Source organism: Pocillopora verrucosa, chromosome 1 (genome assembly GCF_036669915.1).
Source record: "Pocillopora verrucosa isolate sample1 chromosome 1, ASM3666991v2, whole genome shotgun sequence".
Taxonomy (NCBI): domain Eukaryota; kingdom Metazoa; phylum Cnidaria; class Anthozoa; order Scleractinia; family Pocilloporidae; genus Pocillopora; species Pocillopora verrucosa.
Genome location: NC_089312.1, coordinates 15197742 through 15216516, shown reverse-complemented (window position 1 = coordinate 15216516; position 18775 = coordinate 15197742). Strand labels below are relative to the sequence as shown.

Here is an 18775-nt window from a genome sequence, read left to right as displayed (position 1 = left end):
AACTTAACCTGAGGCGCCATTACTTACAACTTCCCGTTTCGTCCTACAGCATTCGAGATATTTTTATATTCTATGGAATTCAAATATAGTCTGCACCAAAACATGGAAAGAAAAAGTAGAGAAAATAAGGAGTATGTTCAACGGCTAAAAATATATTCTAGCGAGATTTTTCAGTGAAACAATTCGACTGCTTACGTCACGCGATCCAACCTTCCGGTCTTTCCCTTCAACTTAAGTCAAGTGGATCCTAACTCTTCCTTAAATTCGTAGAATTAGGTACTTCTCAGAATATCGTTTTACTCGCCTGAAATCAAAACGGTTCTTAACGCTTCATAGAAGGAAACACCTCTAATGATCTAGATTCAAGCGTGCGTGACAGGCCTCACAGTTTTTTATCGTCTGGGCAGAAGGAGCGTGACGCTACGAGCGGTGGTGGAAGTGTTGGGAGGGTAAAGATTGGCCCAATGCCGAGCCCAGAAATTTTACCAAACAAACCGAAATACGTAATTAACCTGAGGTAAAGTACTATTACATCGAGTTAATCAAGTTAGGTTGAAGACCTAAACTGTGCGCTGAGCTGGCTGAGTTTTCGAGCAGCTGCTCATAATTAGTGTCTCTTGAAGCCTTGAGCTACGCGAGTCGATGAGAGGTGTGCCAAGGCTCTAGCACTACTAGTGCCAGGCTTCCAGTAAACCTCTTTCTGCCTCCTCTCAAGTCTTCCTTCAGGTGAGAAAACGCGCCTCTTCCAGCGCTAATCACGACTTTGACTTGGTTAGCTTGATTCTCAGACGGTCTAGGAACGTTCACCTTTTCCGCTCGGTGAGCACCATTGTTTGACATGGTATTCTTTAAAAGGCATACCGTGTAACGGTTTAATACATCATCACTAACGTTAATGCTTGGTTACTTCTTACAGCTACAGCTTCATCAATTCTGATAAAAGCATGTACCACTGGAAATTTGACTTTACAATGCCACGGTTTTACTAACGTGAGGACAATCGCTTATATTGAATGGAGGATACGAGTTGGTGACAAACTGACAAACCGTTATCATTGCTTGATGTCCGACGATGGGTGCACAGTACAAGGGTCCGCTCCCGAAGGACTCAAGGTGCTATCCGTTTCTAAAAAAAACATTACCATAGAGCGCTCCGAAGAAAACGGTCCGATAAATCATGTCAAGATATCATGTGAAGTGAATCGTGACTCCTCTACAGCTAGTGATAGCTATGAGATCAAGTTTACTGTTAAGTGTAAGTATCGAAACAATTAGTTATATTACAACTGTGGCTTAGTTGCCAGGCCACCCTAAAGCAGGAGTGAGGCTGGGGTTAAACTTGTCATGATAGAGACGAGAGACAACTTAAACTCGGTTCAAATGGTCATGATAGTTGGTGATAGTCGATGAGAATTTCAACTCTCATTCGCTATCATTGACTATTCTATTTGTGTTCAAACGGTTCAAGATAGTTGATAATAGTTGACAAAATTACGCGATGTAAACAAATATTGCGCGCGCTGAGGTCAGAAATTTCAGTGGCATTTGAAATTTTAGTCAAGAAGTTACAAGTTGAAGATAATGAAGCCTACGAGGAGATGATGAAAATGAACAACGAGAAATTCTGCAAAACTTTGATGGCTACGATTTTAGTCAGTTTACCATTTATTTTTTAGGTTTGAGTCCGTGTTTGGCAAAACTGTTGACTGAAAAACTATCAATCATTATCATCTGCTCGTTCAAACGACCAAAACTATTGTCAGCTATCATGTAGAACTTGAACCGGCCTGTCTAAACTGCGATAGTTGACGATAGAGTATGATAGTTCGTGTTGAAACGCGCGTGATAGTTGAAACTATCATCAACTATCCCGACCGTTTGAAGACTGGGTATTAGTATTTAAGCTCGTGTTTAGTAATGAGAGTGTGCAGGAGCGCAATGGGCTCCTGGAGTGTGTCAATCATGTCCTTCCTGAACCTTTCCTTCTTGTTCCTCTATGGTTAATTCAGACTTACCTCGTGCAATGTTTTTGTACCATGATAGGTTCTTATTTACAGTTCATCTCAATCTCAGCAACGAGGAGTCTGGTTAAATTCTCAAAACCTCAACTGTATCATATGTTAAGTATTACAATGACTGAATGTAGTTTATTGACTCATTCGTTCGTTTGATCGTTTTTTCTCTCACCCGTTCGCTCGTTGTCTCTTTTCTTCTCTTCTCTTACTCGTTCGTTCGTGCTTGGTTCGTTCTTTTATTATTTGGTTCGTTCGTTTGTTCCCTCACCCGTTCGCTCGTTCTTACGGTCGTGTGCTCGTTGTCTTTTCTCTTACTCGTTGGTTCGTGCTTGGTTCATTCGTTTGTTCTGTCACCCGTTTGCTCGTTCTCGCGGTCGTATGTTCGTTGTCTTTTCTCTTACTCGTTGGTTCGTGCTTGGTTCATTCGTTTGTTCTTTCACCCGTTTGCTCGTTCTCACGGTCGTATGTTCTTTGTCCCTTATCTTGCTCGTTCGTTCGTGCTCGGTTCGTTCACCGCTTTCATTCTTTGGTTTGTTTGTTTGATCGTTTGTTCTCTCACCCGTTTGCTCGTTCTTACGGTCGTGCGTTTGTTGTCTCTTCTCTTACTCGTTCTTTCGGGCTTAGTGCGTCCTTTCATTATTTGGTTCGTTCGTTTGACCGTTTGTTCTCTCACCCGTTTGCTCGTTCTTACGGTCGTGCGTTAGTTGTCTCTTCTTTTGTTCGTCCGTTCGTGCTTGGTTCGTTCTCTCATTCTTTGGTTCCGTTGTTTCGTTCTTTCTTTTCTTCATTTGTTTGTTCGTTTGATTATTCGTTGGTTATTTTATTTGTAATTTCATTCTTTCGTCTGTTCCTTCTTTCTTTCTTTCCTTTTGAGCCGTCGTATAAAGAAATCGTGAAATATCTGTGAATGGATGGAGTGCGATTCCGAGTGAAGAGACTAATTGTGAACTGCACACCTCCGAGAAGGGGTTGTAGCAGTTTTCCATCATATATAGATTGGTTTCCCTTACTTTGCTTTGTAATTGGTCCAGAAGCCTTGCACGTTTTCTCCCAAATTACATGCGAAACTCAAGTGTCCAATCACAATTTGGTCCACCGTGTTCCTGCGATTTAGGCCGATTGCGATCACATGTATTTTCTTTGAGCTCCTATTGGATACCTGCAATATTTTCATACATTTGTTTTGACTAACCGTTATGATTACTTTGGCTTTTGCTATAATGACTACGATCTAACATTTCCTGTCTACTCTTTAGGTGTAAGGGCTGTGGAAGGGAGAGATCTTAACTTCACAAGAATCCTACAGGAGATGGTTTCATGTGAACGCGTGAGCAAGGTGAATTGGATTTTCAATGAAAGTAAATTTGCCTGCTGCGACTCATGTCAATGTCCCACAAATCATTGTGAGAGAGGATCCGATGGCCATAGCGACGAAGTCAGTTTAGATTTTGGGGGAAGATTAAGATTTACGGGAGGTGTAATAATACTGACCTACATTCAAGGTAATGATGACAGAAGGGAGATTAACGTCACATATGACATTGAAGAAGACTCTGGTGCGAAGAGATCAGTCGGGCCGAGGACGATACGTATTTTGGTCGAGAACGCTCGGCATTTTTCGTCATTTGTAGTCACGAATACTGCTACCCTGGTAATGTCCACTTCTCCTAAGTCTTTATCTCGAAGCTGTGTATCCAGTATATCGTCCACCATCATTTACCCAGAGCATGTAGAACACAAACCGACGAGCGGTGCATTAGCCACGAACACACCTGTGCTGCCGATGTTGACGGTGATTACAGTAATCATCTCTGCATTAATTCGAGATGACAAAAAAGTCCACCACGAGGGATGTCAGAATGAAGTGAACGAGTAGAGAGGCTTTTATCGACGTACTTCTCAGTTCCTTGATCTTTTTCCTCTCAATTTTGGGGCTTGAGCGTCAAGCTCTTTTTTTTAATAAGCATATATATATATATATATATATATATATATATATATATATAGATATATAGATTGAGTAAACAGATTAATCTTCCGAGCGCTTTGTTTATATGGTTCATTAGTCATATCCGGCCATTAAAATACAAATTAATTATGGACAGGAGCTCATTATTGCCCAGTAATGGGCTCCTGATACGGAGGGGTTTTTTTTTTAAATCAACAGTTGTTTCATATCTCATTTGCTAAAATGTTTTTATTTACCGGTTTATCAAGGTAGAGCAAACCCTTTGACTCCTATAAGTGACTAGCAGCTAATTCACACTCCGGACTCACACAAGAAAATGAAATGGCTTTTTGTCTTATCCTTCTGAATAAACATCTGCCAAGTCCATCTTGGTGCCCTTAATAAAACTTTAGAAGTCAATTCTTTGCCACTCCTTACTATGATGGAAATCATTAAAATCGCAGTAGAATTCGTGGTATGCTGTGATATTGTATGTAGTGCGCTAAATGCACTCCGGAAGTTAAAAAACACTCCGGAAATTAATAAACCCCTGTTAATGAATAACAAAAGGATTAATTAAATTGATAGTTCCTGTGAAACAAAATTAAATTTAAATAACAACGGTCAAATACGCATAATAACAAAATATTTGTCCGCATTCTATTACGACAAGCCCATCACTGAAATGTTATTACAACACTAAGCGCGTTACAGACAGTGTAGAGTTTCTGATGTGAAAGTTGGCTTTGCTTTCTCTAAAGTTATTACAGCCGGTATTTGAGGAATCAGTTTCAACCAAAAACCGATCACATTCTTCAAGAAAGAAAACAGAGGAGAAAAAACAAACAAACGTGATATAATTCTGATATTATTACAAGCGGAAAGTATATTTGTAAGTCGCACGTGTTAAACAGAGGAAGATGTTCAGTACTGCTAATTACTTATCATCGCCAAGAAACAGACTTGCAATGATTTTGTTTCAGTGGATCTTGAAGATTGTTGTAGTGGCTTTCTGGCCCTCGACGGGTAAGTTTTGGCTAAACTGTAGAATACCCTGCCAACTATTTACATGTCACTGAATAAGAATGGCGTCTATCAAAAGCACAGGTTCCTATGTCTTGTGTTATGCGGGTATCAGCGGCCATCCCGAGGGGTCGACCCCCGGGCAACCCAAGGGCAACCCACGGGCTTAGCAGGGGATTTGTAGCAAAGGCATGCCCCGCACGCGGGGCATTAGAGCGCTTTTGCGTTTTTGGCAAAATACCCCGGGGCCATACCCACGGGATTTGCACGTAATCTGCTGTCTCAACGTTAAGCGGTTTTCGCCACAGGACAAGCAAGCTCGCTCGCTCGATGTTCTTCTAGCCCTCGAGGTAATATTTTCCTGTGTACCATGGTCAAGTATTGTGCTGTTGCTCTGTGCCGTAATGGGAGTAAGAAACGACCTGATCTCAGTTATTTTTGCTTTCCTACAAGGCCCAATGAGCGTAAGAAGTGGGAGGTTTTCTGTAAGCGAGCGGATAAAAAATTCAAGACACTCGGCGATCCAAGAATCTGTTCATTGCATTTTAAGGAAAGCGACATCGAGATTTCAATTTCATACGGTTAGTTCGCATTCGAAGCGTCTTGCCGATAGGAAGAGACAGTGTGATGAACAACCGCAAGCCAAGAAAGTTTGCCCCAGAAAGCTTGAATTTGAGGACTCCATAGAGACTTGTGTGGATTTTAGTGCTGATGTGGCTTCAGTAAACTATGATCACTCGTACTTTTGCATCGAGGAACAAGCAACACCGACTATATGTTGCCCAGGTTGCTCCAGGGGTGGGGGTATTTGTCCCAATTTTTTGCCCTACCCGAGGGGCTTTAGCATGTATTTGTCACGGCAGCTGTGACAAATGCCCCTGGGTGCCCGGGGGTCGACCCCTCGGGATGGCCGCTGATACCCGCATTATGCCTCGTTCTTGAAAGCCTCACGACACATGTAAATGGGTGAACCAAAGTGGAAGGGTATTCTGCCGTTTGTCCTAAGTTTTACTAACTTCTGCTGGCATGTAACATAAAAATCAATTCTATTTGTGCCTGAGTGGGCCAAAAGCTCTGATAATATTCTGATTTGTAATGTTTAAATGTATTTTGGTGACATGAAAGAGGTCACCTTGTTTCCGGTTTCATTTCGGAATTATTTAATTAAATTATTTGAGCAATGCGCTCAAGTAAGAAGTGATTATAAGTTTTACAAACACAATTAACCTTTTGACGCGCTGTAAAGGCGGTTTGGGGAAGGAACAAGTTCGTATTATTGTTAACTTAACCTGAGGCGCCATTACTTACGACTTCCCGTTTCGTCCTACAGCATTCGAGATATTTTTATATTCTATGGAATTCAAATATAGTCTGCACCAAAACATGGAAAGAAAAAGTAGAGAAAATAAGGAGTATGTTCAATGGCTAAAGATATATTCTGGCGAGATTTTTCAGTGAAACAATTGGACTGCTTACGTCACGCGATCCAACCTTCCGGTCTTTCCCTTTAACTTAAGTCAAGTGGAAACTAACTCTTCCTTAAATTCGTAGAATTAGGTACTTCTCAGAATATCGCTTTACTCGCCTGAAATCAAAACGGTTCTTAACGCTTCATAGAAGGAAACACCTCTAATGATCTAGATTCAAGCGTGCGTGACAGGCCTCACAGTTTTTTATCGTCTGGGCAGAAGGAGCGTGACGCTACGAGCGGTGGTGGAAGTGTTGGGAGGGTAAAGATTGGCCCAATGCCGAGCCCAGAAATTTTACCAAACAAACCGAAATACGTAATTAACCCGAGGTAAAGTACTATTACATCAAACAAGTTAGGTTGGAGACCTAAACTGTGCGCTGAGCTGGCTGAGTTTTCGAGCAGCTGCTCATAATTAGCGCTTTGGCACGAGTGTCTCTTGAAGCCTTGAGCTACGCGAGTCGATGAGAGGTCTGCCAAGGCTCTAGCACTATCAGAGCCAGGCTTCCAGTAAACCTCTTTCTGCCTCCTCTCAAGTCTTCCTTCAGGTGAGAAAACGCGCCTCTTCCAGCGCTAATCACGACTTTGGCTTGGTTAGCTTGATTCTCAGACGGTCTAGAAACGTTCACCTATCCCTGCTTGGTGAGCACCATTGTTTGACATGGTACTCTTTAAAAGGCATACCGTGTAACGGTTTAATACATCATCACTAACGTTAATTCTTGGTTACTTCTTACAGCTACAGCTTCATCAATTCTGATAAAAGCATGTACCACTGGAACTTTGACTTTACAATGCCACGGTTTTACTAACGTGAGGACAATCACTTTTATTCAATGGAGGATACGATTTGGTGACAACAGTAAATTGAAAATCTGTTATCATTGCTTGATGTCAGACGATGGGTGCACAGACAAAGGGTGCGCTCCCGAAGGATTCAAGGTGCTATCCATTTCCAAAAAAAACATTACCATAGAGCGCTCCGAAGAAAACGGTCCGATAAATCATGTCCAGATATCATGTGAAGTGAATCGTGACTCCTCTACAGCTAGTGATAGCTATGAGATCAAGTTTACTGTTAAGTGTAAGTATCGAAACAATTAGTTATATTACAACTGTGGCTTAGTTGCCAGGCCACCCTAAAGCAGGAGTGAGGCTGGGGTTAAACTTGTCATGATAGAGACGAGAGACAACTTAAACTCGGTTCAAATGGTCATGTTAGTTGATGATAGTCGATGAGAATTTCAACTTTCATTCGCTATCATTGACTATTCTATTTGTGTTCAAACGGTTCAAGATAGTTGATAATAGTTGACAAAATTACGCGATGTAAACAAATATTGCGCGCGCTGAGGTCAGAAATTTCAGTGGCATTTGAAATTTTAGTCAAGAAGTTGCAAGTTGAAGATAACGAAGCCTACGAGGAGATGATGAAAATGAACAACGAGAAATTCTGCGAAACTTTGATGGCTATTCTAGTCAGTTTACCATTTATTATTTAGGTTTGAGTCCCTTTTTGGCAAAACTGTTGACTGAAAAACTATCATTCACTATCATCTGCTCGTTCAAACGACCGAAACTATTATCAGCTTTCATGTAGAATTTGAACCGGCCTGTCTAAACTGCGATAGTTGACGATAGAGTATGATAGTTCGTGTTGAAACGCGCGTGATAGTTGAAACTATCATCAACTATCCCGACCGTTTGGAGACTGGGTATTAGTTTTTAAGCTCGTGTTTAGTAATGAGAGTGTGCAGGAGCGCAAAGGGCTCCTGGAGTGTGTCAATCATGTCCTTCCTGAACCTTTCCTTCTTGTTCCTCTATGGTTAATTCAGACTTACCTCGAGCAATGTTTTTGTACCATGATAAGTTCTTATTTACAGTTCATCTCAATCTCAGCCACGAAGAGTATGGTTAAATTCTCAAAACCTAAACTGTATTATATGTTAAGTATTTCAATGACTGAATGTAGTTTATTGACTCATTCGTTCGTTTGATCGTTTTTTCTCTCACCCGTTCGCTCGTTGTCTCTTTTCTTCTCTTCTCTTACTCGTTCGTTCGTGCTTGGTTCGTTGTTTCATTATTTGGTTCGTTCGTTTGTTTCCTCACCCGTTCGCTCGTTCCTACGGTCGTGTGCTCGTTGTCTTTTCTCTTACTCGTTGGCTCGTGCTTGGTTCATTCGTTTGTTCTCTCACCCGTTTGCTCGTTCTCACGGTCGTACGTTCGTTGTCCCTTATCTTGCTCGTTCTTTCGGGCTTAGTACGTCCTTTCATTATTTGGTTCGTTCGTTTGACCGTTTGTTCTCTCACCCGTTTGCTCGTTCTTACGGTCGTGCGTTAGTTGTCTCTTCTTTTGTTCGTCCGTTCGTGTTTGGTTCGTTCTCTCATTCTTTGGTTCGTTTATTTGTTTCATTCTTTCTTTTCTTCATTTGTTTGTTCGTTTGATTTTTCGTTGGTTATTTTATTTGTAATTTCATTCTTTCGTCCGTTCCTTCTTTCTTTCTTTTCTTTTGAGCCGTCATATAAAGAAATCGTGAAAATATCTGTGAATGGATGGAGTGGGATTCCGAGTGAAGAGAGTAATTGTGAACTGCACACCTCCGAGAAGGGGTTGTAGCAGTTTTCCATCATATATAGATTGGTTTCCCTTACTTTGCTTTGTGATTGGTCCAGAAACCTTGCACGTTTTCTCCCAAATTACATGCGAAACTAAAGTGTCCAATCACAATTTGGTCCACAGTGTTCCTGCGATTTAGGCCGATGGCGATCACATGTATTTTCTTTGAGCTCCTATTGGATACCTGCAATATTTTCATACATTTGTTTTGACTAACCGTTATGATTACTTTGGCTTCTGCTATAATGACTACGATCTAACATTTCCTGTCTATTCTTTAGGTGTAAGGGTTGTGGAAGGGAGAGATCTTAACTTAACAAGAATCCTACAGGAGATGGTTTCATGTGAACGCGTGAGCACGGTGAATTGGATTCTCAATGAAAGTAAATTTGCCTGCTGTGACTCATGTCAATGTCCCTCAAATCATTGTGAGAGAGGATCCGATGGCCATAGCGACGAAGTCAGTTTAGATTTTAGGAGAAGATTAAGATTGATGGGAGGTGTAATAATACTGACCTACATTCAAGGTAATGATGACAGAAGGGAGATTAACGTCACATATGACATTGAAGAAGACTCTGGTGCGAAGAGATCAGTCGGGCCGAGGACGATACGTATTTTGGTCGAGAACGCTCGGCATTTTTCGTCATTTGTAGTCACGAATACTGCTACCCTGGTAATGTCCACTTCTCCTAAGTCTTTATCTCGAAGCTGTGTATCCAGTACATCGTCCACCATCGTTTACCCAGAGCATGTAGAACACAAACCGACGAGCGGTGCATTAGCCACGAACACACCTGTGCTGCCGATGTTGACGGTGATTACAGTAATCATCTCTGCATTAATTCGAGATGACAAAAAAGTCCACCACGAGGGATGTCAGAATGAAGTGAACGTGTAGAGAGGCGTTTATCGACGTACCTCTCAGTTCCTCGATCTTTTTCCTCTCAGTTTTCCTCTCTTGTATTTTGGCACGGTTGAAAATAACTTGTTTACCGCGGAAAGTTGCCGACGGTAGTTGCGCATGGTTTAAAGCAGTGGCTGCCTTCGTGGACAATTCCTTGCTTGATGTACGCGAAAGAAATTCGATGGCAATTACGCCCAATATATCAGCAGGGAGATATTTTCCACGCCTAAACTTGATATACATATTGTGCGTGTAAACGATACATCGTCTTTCGTTATTTTTGCATTTAGCGCACTACATACAATATTACAGCATACCACGAATTCTGTTGCGATTTTAATGATTTCCATCATAGTAAGGAATGGTAAAGAATTGACTTCTAAAGTTTTATTAAGGACACAAAGATGGACTTGGCAGATGTTTATTCAGAAGGATAAGACAAAATTAATTAAATTTTTGAAAATCGCCACACGTGTGTTCGGTTACACACGTGTGTTCGGTTATCCTCAGTTCGTTTGATGTTAAGATCGTGGCTTTTTTGAGAGAGTTTGGAGACCTTTTCTGGGAGATTTCTTTTAACCTCGGAGATCAGTTTAAATGGAAGTCATAACCGTGTAACTTTCAACTTTCTTTTCCCTTTGCGGATTTACTTGTTATTCATTTCATTTACTTATATAATGCAATTTTTAATTTTCGCCGCGTTGCTGTAAATGGCAGAACTAGCCTAATTAATAATGCTAATAGGACCGAGTGGAGTCCAGTTCGGTTTGTAATCATACGAGTGATGAACAAAATCGGACGACCGCGAAGCAGGAGTCGGATTTGTTAATCACGAGTATGATTACAGACAGAATTGGACGACAAGAAATCCTATTACCAATTAATCATAACCACTTCAATTTCCGAAAAAAAAATACACCTAGAAGAAATATCTCCAGTGGAGACAGTCTTTAGTTAAATATTCTTCCATTTTGGAAATTGCCTTGCTTTTCTTTCGATAAGTGGTTGTTGCTATGGTTACTGTGATCAATTTTGTGATTGGTGGATTTAGCCGAGTAGACCTAGTATGATTGGCTGCTTCAACTGTCCGATTACAGGTGTCGGATTACAGCCAACTGTCCTATTACACTGTCCGATTACAATTGTACAGAATGCATAGTGAAAAATGAAGCAGCTGATGCATCAATCACATTTGAGGAAACTGTAATGGTAATGATTAATAAAGAAATTGGTAGTCCTCGCCTAGCCATTTATATTAGATGTGGTTGAACTGGCCAATTCAGTGCCTTGCGCTACGCTTCACAACACTGGCAACGCGGCGCAAAATGTGTGACAAATGAAGAAATAAATGAATTTAAGTCGTACATTCTCTTCCTATTGGGTTTATCCATGACAGCTCATAATCTTGGTGAAAACAGATTTCTATAGTAAAGGCATGACAAATTTCAGGTCTTACGGTTTGCGCAGGTCACAAGATTCTAAAGTGGGTCTCTTCAGACCCGACTGACGATTAACCCTTCAACTCATCAGAGTGATAAGCATCTAATTTCTGTCAACATTATTTCCCCTGAATCAAAACTTTAAGGTCATCGAGAATAAAGGAAATGATCATGAGGTCGAGGGCTCTTGATTATTAAGCAAATTCTCCCTGTAAGTGCGATCGGACATGCATAGAAAACAGTTTGAAGAACTTTCAAACTGATCATTTTAGGGTGTAACAGGATTAACCGAGCTGGCTTGGTTTACAAGATCTCGCCACATTACTGACATTTTCTTGTCTAAAAATCCCTTTGCGTTCACATTTGAAGCCGCGCTTGAACAGTAATCGAGATCTCAATTTATCTCTAAAAGAAATCTTTTGGTTTATTCTGGCATAGTGATGCATAAATACATTTCAGTGTCATTAAGTAGAGTTTTTTCCTAAGGATGTACATTTGTAGATCATTCGCTCTCTATTAATGCGCGTGAGAGTTGATTCCGGCGCCCCTAGACTTCTTCTTATTCAACTGTCGCGCCATGAAACTCTCGAGCTCATAATTTAATTGCCAAATAGATGTGCTGTTTTCCAGAAACTCCTCTTAATTAAGAATGAGTATAATCTTTCAAGAGTTTCTACATAAAGATACTTCCATCCTTAGTCTTCAAGTTAGTTAGATCATTTCTCATTTAGCTGAATGATTCGCGCCCGATAAATAGCATTTTAAATAGCTGTATATTTTTTAACTTCTTGCGCTTAAGATGGTGCATAATCCTTCAAGAGGTTTTATATTTAGACAATTCTTTCTGAAAATACAAGTAAAAGTTGTAATGGAGTTGAAGTTTATAGATACTAATAAAATATTTCGAAAGCAGTCGAATAACGAAAGCCCCTACTTCAGAATCGAGAAAGCTTACACCTGCAAAAAGCTCTCATCCTTCCACATCAGCACAGCTCATTCCTCTTTTTAACAACCTATGGGAAGTTTGGGGGAATTAATCGATTTTTAAATATACGCTATCAACTGCCGCATCAATCAGGACGGTACAGAGACCTTTGCCCTCGAATGTAAATGCTCGACGGGCTTACATTCTGCGACAAGGTACCCTTGAACTAATTGTTAAGTCGCGTGTAGTTTTCTTAAGACTCTTTTTAATAAAGACAGGGCATAATCCTTCAAGAGGTTCTATTTTAAGATAATTTCCCTCTAAAAATATCGTTGTTGTTGTCATGGAATTGTCGTTTAGAAAAATTCTTGAAATATTGGGAGAGCAGTAGAAAACTGCGGAGAACCCAGATTTCAGAATCAGGAATACTTAGACCTGCAAAAACTGACTCTGGCATATCAGTAAAATTTGTGGCCTGTTTTTTTACTTTTTGAGGAAATTGGGCTTAAATGCACGGCGTTAACCGCCCCCAAAGAGGACTACACGGAGGTCTCGAATGTCAAGAATTGGCGGGCTTATAATTACATACTGCGACAAGGTACCCTTGAACCTGGATATCACAATTAACACCTCAGGGTAATAACGTCAGTTTTGATAAATAGGGCAGATAGCTATGGAAACTGTCAATGGTCAAAAAGAAAAGTAATGTATTAGTTTTTTTAAAATCGACTTTGCTCATATTCGCAGAGTTGTTACTATAGACGCAACAGATGGGGAGGAAATCTTCGTTTCTTTGAGGAAACTTTATCGCATGCAAACAGGCTAAGAGGCCTGGATGAATATTACATCAGCGTTACTTTCACCGAGGTTTACGCCCTAGGGTCGAAAGTTACTAAACTGCAAAATATTTGGTAGGCCTGGAAACAGCTGTTAGAACCTTGTCAGTGGCCGGATGTTTGCAACGAATGCAGCCCGCATTGTCGAGACCAAAAGTTGAAATCTTCCGGTGGAATTTCACCTTTGATTCTAAGGGTCGAATTCTTCCGGAGGGGGGTCTATTGTCAGGATACTAAAGTTGAAATCTTCCGGGGGCATTTCAACTTTGAATCAGACATAATGTGACACCCAATCACATTATCTATAAGACATTTCCAGAACATTCTAGACCGTGTATCTCGAAGACTGTTTAGGATCTGCTAAGAAAATAATGCAAAGGTACCCTGTTGGTCGGACATTCATGAACATCAGTCTTCTTCTACTCGGTATGTAAACACTAAAGTGAGTGATTTCCAAGTATTAGTTGAAGACACGAGGTTGAAAGTAGCGGGTTGAAATAGAGATTAGGCGAAATTGATTTAAAGATATGTTGATATGCTTAATTGTTAAGACGACTGGAATGTTTATATTCAGTTAGTGAACATGTCGCTGTCTCAATTCTGTCCCAGGATCTGCACGCCCTTGTTCTCCTATCAGTGCAAAAGTTCCTTATTCTATCAAAAATCAGGGAAAAATGGGTTAAACTTCCGTAGCTGATCATGAAGGTTTTGGATGCGCTTTGTGGCGTTAAACTATGAGGCAGCTGCAAGAGCATGTGGCCAAGTCGCAAGAGCTTCAGAAAGTTCCGTTGCTCGCCTCGTTGGTGTCCCTGACGTTATTTTTATCTAGTGCCAAGAGAATCAAATATTTTTCTGTTCTAGGGTTGGTTGAAGGGCGTTTAGCTTACAGTCGGTAGCTCTGATAGAACGTAAGATTTTTATCAGCGCTAGTCGTAAAAGAAACGAAGCTAGTCGGTTTACGAAACGAAAAGTCACACTCTGAGCAAACTTCTACAACGGCTTATAGATGTAACAATCTTAACTTCAGAGCGTCGCGTCAATCAATTTGCTTTTGTCATCAGCGCAGGGTTTAATTGCGATAGTCTGAAATTTTCGAACTTTCGAACTTTTGTCGGCCCCTTCATGCCATCGATTTGGCTGAAATTTGACATGAAGTCTTGTCTATGGTCCTCATCACGAAATGGATAATGAAAAGTTCCACTTTTTTTTTCTTGGCAAAGAAACGGGAAAGTGCACTTGGTCTGCACATACTTGCTCGCCAATATCGAAGGTGATCTTTTGAATTCAACTCGAGTCCTATCGTAAAAATTTCTCCAAATCTCGTGGTGTTAATGAGACGATCTTCCCTTCCTCTTAACAATTATTAAAAGAATACATGGCAAATATCTGGTTTTAACAACATATGATCCTAGCGTTCTAAGGTCGCTTTAGGCCGCCTTGAACAGTGAAAAATGTATCCCAACTTAGTACCCTAGTATCTCCAGTGTTACGTCGATTCAGAAGTTACAATTTATTTTGAACAAAATTTGTTGGTGGATTAATAGATTTCGTAAATAAAAAAATGGGGGAAATGAAACGACCGAGGAAAAAAAAATTACCTAATGTAATGACCCGGCCCATGTTTGGGACTTGGTCCTCAAAGCTCTTAGATTAATTTACCGATCAGAAGAAAACGGTCAAAGTATATTTATCGTTCAGAAAGTTGCCTAATACTACGAAATATCTTTTGCTTCAACATAAAAGTAATTATTTTAAAGAAAAATTGTTGCAATGGGATGATTTTTGGTTACTAATTGAATGTAAACAAGCCACGCGCAATTACGCTCTGAGTTTATTTCGCCTGCCGTTTTGAGAACAAAGGATTTTGTAAAAGAAACATTCTTTTCAATTCTGACATACTCTTGGTGATAGCAACTGGTCATTTATTTGAATGAAATCGCTGCGAACCTAAGATTAATGATACTTACTTGTCGCGCAACCGGTTTCGTTGATATGCGAATTCATCATGTTTTTCCGACAGGAGTATTTACCATTTCCTCAAGTTTGCAGCGTAAGAAAAACCCCTGCAACCTTTTGGCAAGTCCGTTAAAATAATTTGCATTTATATAAAAAGTAGTACTTAAATACCAAATTTAATATAATATACTTTGGCAGTGGCTGCACACACGAAACGGAAAGTGGTTTGAGACAGACATGAACTTGAACTCGTGGGAATGTACAGGGTTTATTCTTTAGTCTGAAAGTGGAAATCTATTGCTTTATAGTTATTTGAGAATCCTGGTTGGAGAAGGTCAGTGTTTTTTTAGTACTAGTTTACGTTGCCTATAACAAGTGCGAAATTGAAATTTGTTTTGATTTTGAAGCGAACACTGAGTGGTATGATTGAGCTACAATATTGGAAAAGTTCTCGTTTTTAACAGGAAGCCAAACTTATTATTTCAGGGATCAATTTCCTTTTTTACTTCAGTTTATTTTCCAGTTCTTTGTGACCTACCATGAAGAGAATGCTCTAAAATAATGTTGATCAAGTGTGGTTTCTCGAGGTTTGTTGAGGATAGTTTCGGAGATACCATCGCCTCGAGCGATTGCATATCTCTTTTACGGTGTACTCGAGATAAAAAGCCTTATCTATAGAGCTTAAACGTCGCTGATGCTTCTTTGAGGAGCGAAATTCAATTACTATGGGCTAAAGTAGGTACTGAGACAAATTTCATGTTTATGTATCAATCAATTCGAAACTTCAACTTCCTTCCTCACGGGTATTTGAACTCCTTCAAATTCCTGTCCTGGAGCCAAAATTATGTTCAAATGCCCTACCCAGGTTCTTTTTTTTGAAAAAGGAAAACTCATCGACCATGACTTTCTACTCATTTATAAGCTTTAAAACTCTAGACCTTGTAGACATTTACTTCTGAGCCGTTCACAAGTGAAAATGAAGTATTAACCCCTCATTCTAGATAAAACAAGTAAATTCCGCTGGAAAGACTTGACATTTTTCAAATTCCCAACCCGGCCCCAGCCACGGAAGGTTCTAATTTCCCTTCCACGGGCACAGACGACATTAAAATACCCGTGAGTTGCCCTGGGAAAGGGGATGTTGAAACTTCGAATTGATCGATGCGTTATTTATTAGTCTCGCCTTCGCTCCTTTAAGTTTACTCCGTCTATGTCAGGGATAGTTATTTGTTACTAAAATGGGATGTGAGACATGTCACTCAGTAAGACTTGAACTCATTAAGGCACTGACCTACTAAGACTACAGTACGAACTTGTTACCCATTCTCAAGCTAAAAAAAAAAGACATGCATCATGCCCACACCACTTCCTTACCCTCTCTTATTGCCACAAAAAAAATGAATGAAATATGGTTTCTTAAGTTTTCGGGTCGTAGGTCTTGGGTCTTAGCTTTCGGGGTCTTAGTTTTTTGCTACAATCGACAGTTCGGTTTACTTCGAATTCATTGTCTCGTTATTCACACAGATTAGGTGTAAAGCCAGTTTAGAGCAGTTTTTCATATCGATTAGGTGTAAAGCTAGAGCCATCGAAAGAAGTTTTAAAAGATATCCTTCACGAACAGTCTCTGAAAGCAAAATAGATCTTAGAGTAAACTTAATTAGCGATTGCGTGCGAAGTGCTGTTTGTTTCAAACAACAGTCAATTCATGTCTATGCCTTAAGTGAGGGCGCCTCATATATGCAATTTGCAGTCACCGTAGGTGAAAAAAAAAATTGCAAGGAATCACCCCGGGTGATTCCTTGCAATTTTTTTTTTCAGGCTGAAAGGCTTGGTTTTCTCTATAATGATAAGAATATTGAAACATGCGAAAAACGACATTAAGACCCACTAAAAAACATGATGTAATTTAAGTAATATCTAAAACGTTGGCATGACAAGTAGGATGAACTGCAAATGTAGCTTACAGACATCAGATTTGAGTAAGTCACCAATCATCACTGAATGAACTAAGTTGGAATTCATAAATTTTTTTTTTTTCCAAAACTATTCGTTCTCAAAACGGTAAGCGAAATCAACCCTTCCGAGCGCTAATGCCGGACTGATTGTCTACATTCATTGGGTAACCAAATATTTATCCCATTGAGACAATGTCGCTCAGAGATATTTGCTTTTGCCTAAAGTCAACAGATACTTCCGTAATATTAGGAAAACTTCTGGAATTTGCTTTCATTCTGGACGATATAGGTACTTAGACTTTATTTCCGACCGGTAAGCTGATTTAGGATCCGCTCCTTAAATCATCATAGATTAATAACTTCTCATCTTTGACCTTTTAAATTTCCCCATTTATTTGTTAATGGAATTAATTCATCCATGAACAAACATTGTTCAAAGTAAATGGCAACTTCCGGATCGAAGTAACATTGTAGATATCAGGCTAACAAGTTGGGATAAAATTTTTACTGTTCAAGGCGGCGTAAAACGACCCTCAAACGTTGAGATAACCTGTCATCAAAATCTGTCATTTCCCATATTTTTTCCAATAAATGTTCGGAAAAAGGGTAGAACTTTTTATTTATTTCAAAAGATTTTAGGAAATCTTAACGACAGGACTCGAGCTCAAGTCATAAGAACACCTTCGATGCACCTTGTTGGCGGGCAAGTATGCGCAGACTAGGCCGGCTTTATCGATTTTTTGCCAAGCAGAAACAACTGGAACATTTTGATACCCATTTCGTGGTGAGGACCCTAAAATCAGCCTTCATGCCAAATTTCAGCCAAATCGGTGAGGTTAAGTGGCCGAGATTTTTTTGGAAAAGTTACAAACTATTGTTCTTAAAAGTTATTCCTTAGACACCACTATTTCTCTGTTCATAGGGCTAGCAAGTGTTGCACTTCTCGCTGAAGGTAAGTTCGAGTCTTACTTATGTTTAGATGGCTTTTAACATGGCAACATTCTCAACGATACGCGAGTTAAAGCTCTGGGAGTGGCAGGCCGTTACTCATAGTCAAAATATTCTACCGCCAATCCCAACAACCTCCTCTCCTCGATTAAGAAGGTAAACCGGTCGGAATAAAAATTTAAATATTTTGTTTGAACCTTGTATTTTTGAAATAAAAGTGAAATATTTTTCACTTGCATTTTCTCTTGGGTTTCAAATCCTGGAGCCAAATGGTTTGAAAGACGACGACAGTTGAGCGTGAGAGTTCTCGAAGCGGTTAGGGGCGAATTGTTTTCACCTTTGCTTTTCCGTAGCATGAATTCTTGGGTGGAATAGCTCATTGAATTGCGTGCATCTTTTAATCAACGAGGGTGAAGAAATTTCACTTATGCTGGTTGAATCCCCAGCAGTCAACCAGACTTGACAGTGGTCAATTTTGTGAGTTCTTGTCAACATTGATGGTAAATTTTTTCCTTTCTTATTTGCCTGTGGAACAACGACGGTGGAGGTCATTTACCTGAGCATGCTTCTGTGTTGGTAGAACCATAAGGCCGAATTTAGCGAAGGACGACTGCATTTAACTGTGAGTTTTCTTGTAAGCATTGAGGGCAAATTGTAATCACTTTTGCCCAGTTTTCTTTTGGATGAATCCTCCGGTAGTATGGTTTGATGGACCATGTCGGTGAATTAGGAGTGCTTT

At 40.0% G+C, this 18775-nt stretch overlaps 2 protein-coding genes across 3 annotated transcripts in view; both read left to right on the top strand.

Annotated features, from left to right (window-relative positions):
* The window catches only part of LOC131781701 (uncharacterized), a 31545-nt gene extending 27543 nt beyond the window's left edge, over window positions 1–4002 (top strand). For both annotated transcript variants that reach the window (XM_066160423.1, XM_066160419.1), the window contains exons 3-4: window positions 917–1255; window positions 3272–4002. In XM_066160423.1, coding sequence (XP_066016520.1) covers window positions 917–1255; window positions 3272–3891 — 959 coding nt within the window. In that variant the 3' untranslated portion in view covers window positions 3892–4002. The remainder of the gene's footprint in view (window positions 1–916; window positions 1256–3271) is intronic.
* Window positions 4003–4126: 124 nt separating this feature from the next.
* Window positions 4127–11491, top strand: LOC131781665 (uncharacterized). Its single transcript, XM_059098387.2, has 3 exons — window positions 4127–4989; window positions 7194–7538; window positions 9352–11491. The coding sequence occupies exons 1-3, from the start codon at window positions 4884–4886 to the stop codon at window positions 9969–9971; spliced, it is 1071 nt and encodes a 356-aa protein (XP_058954370.2). The 5' UTR covers window positions 4127–4883; the 3' UTR covers window positions 9972–11491.
* The last annotated feature ends 7284 nt before the right edge of the window (window positions 11492–18775 follow it).

Bases quoted from the DNA above. Each gene is read 5' to 3' on its own strand.
- LOC131781665 (XM_059098387.2), top strand. From the start codon at position 4,884: ATGTTCAGTACTGCTAATTACTTATCATCGCCAAGAAACAGACTTGCA. The intron at 4,990-7,193 runs GTAAGTTTTGGC...TACTTCTTACAG, and splicing joins GGCTTTCTGGCCCTCGACGG to CTACAGCTTCATCAATTCTG. The intron at 7,539-9,351 runs GTAAGTATCGAA...TCTATTCTTTAG, and splicing joins GATCAAGTTTACTGTTAAGT to GTGTAAGGGTTGTGGAAGGG.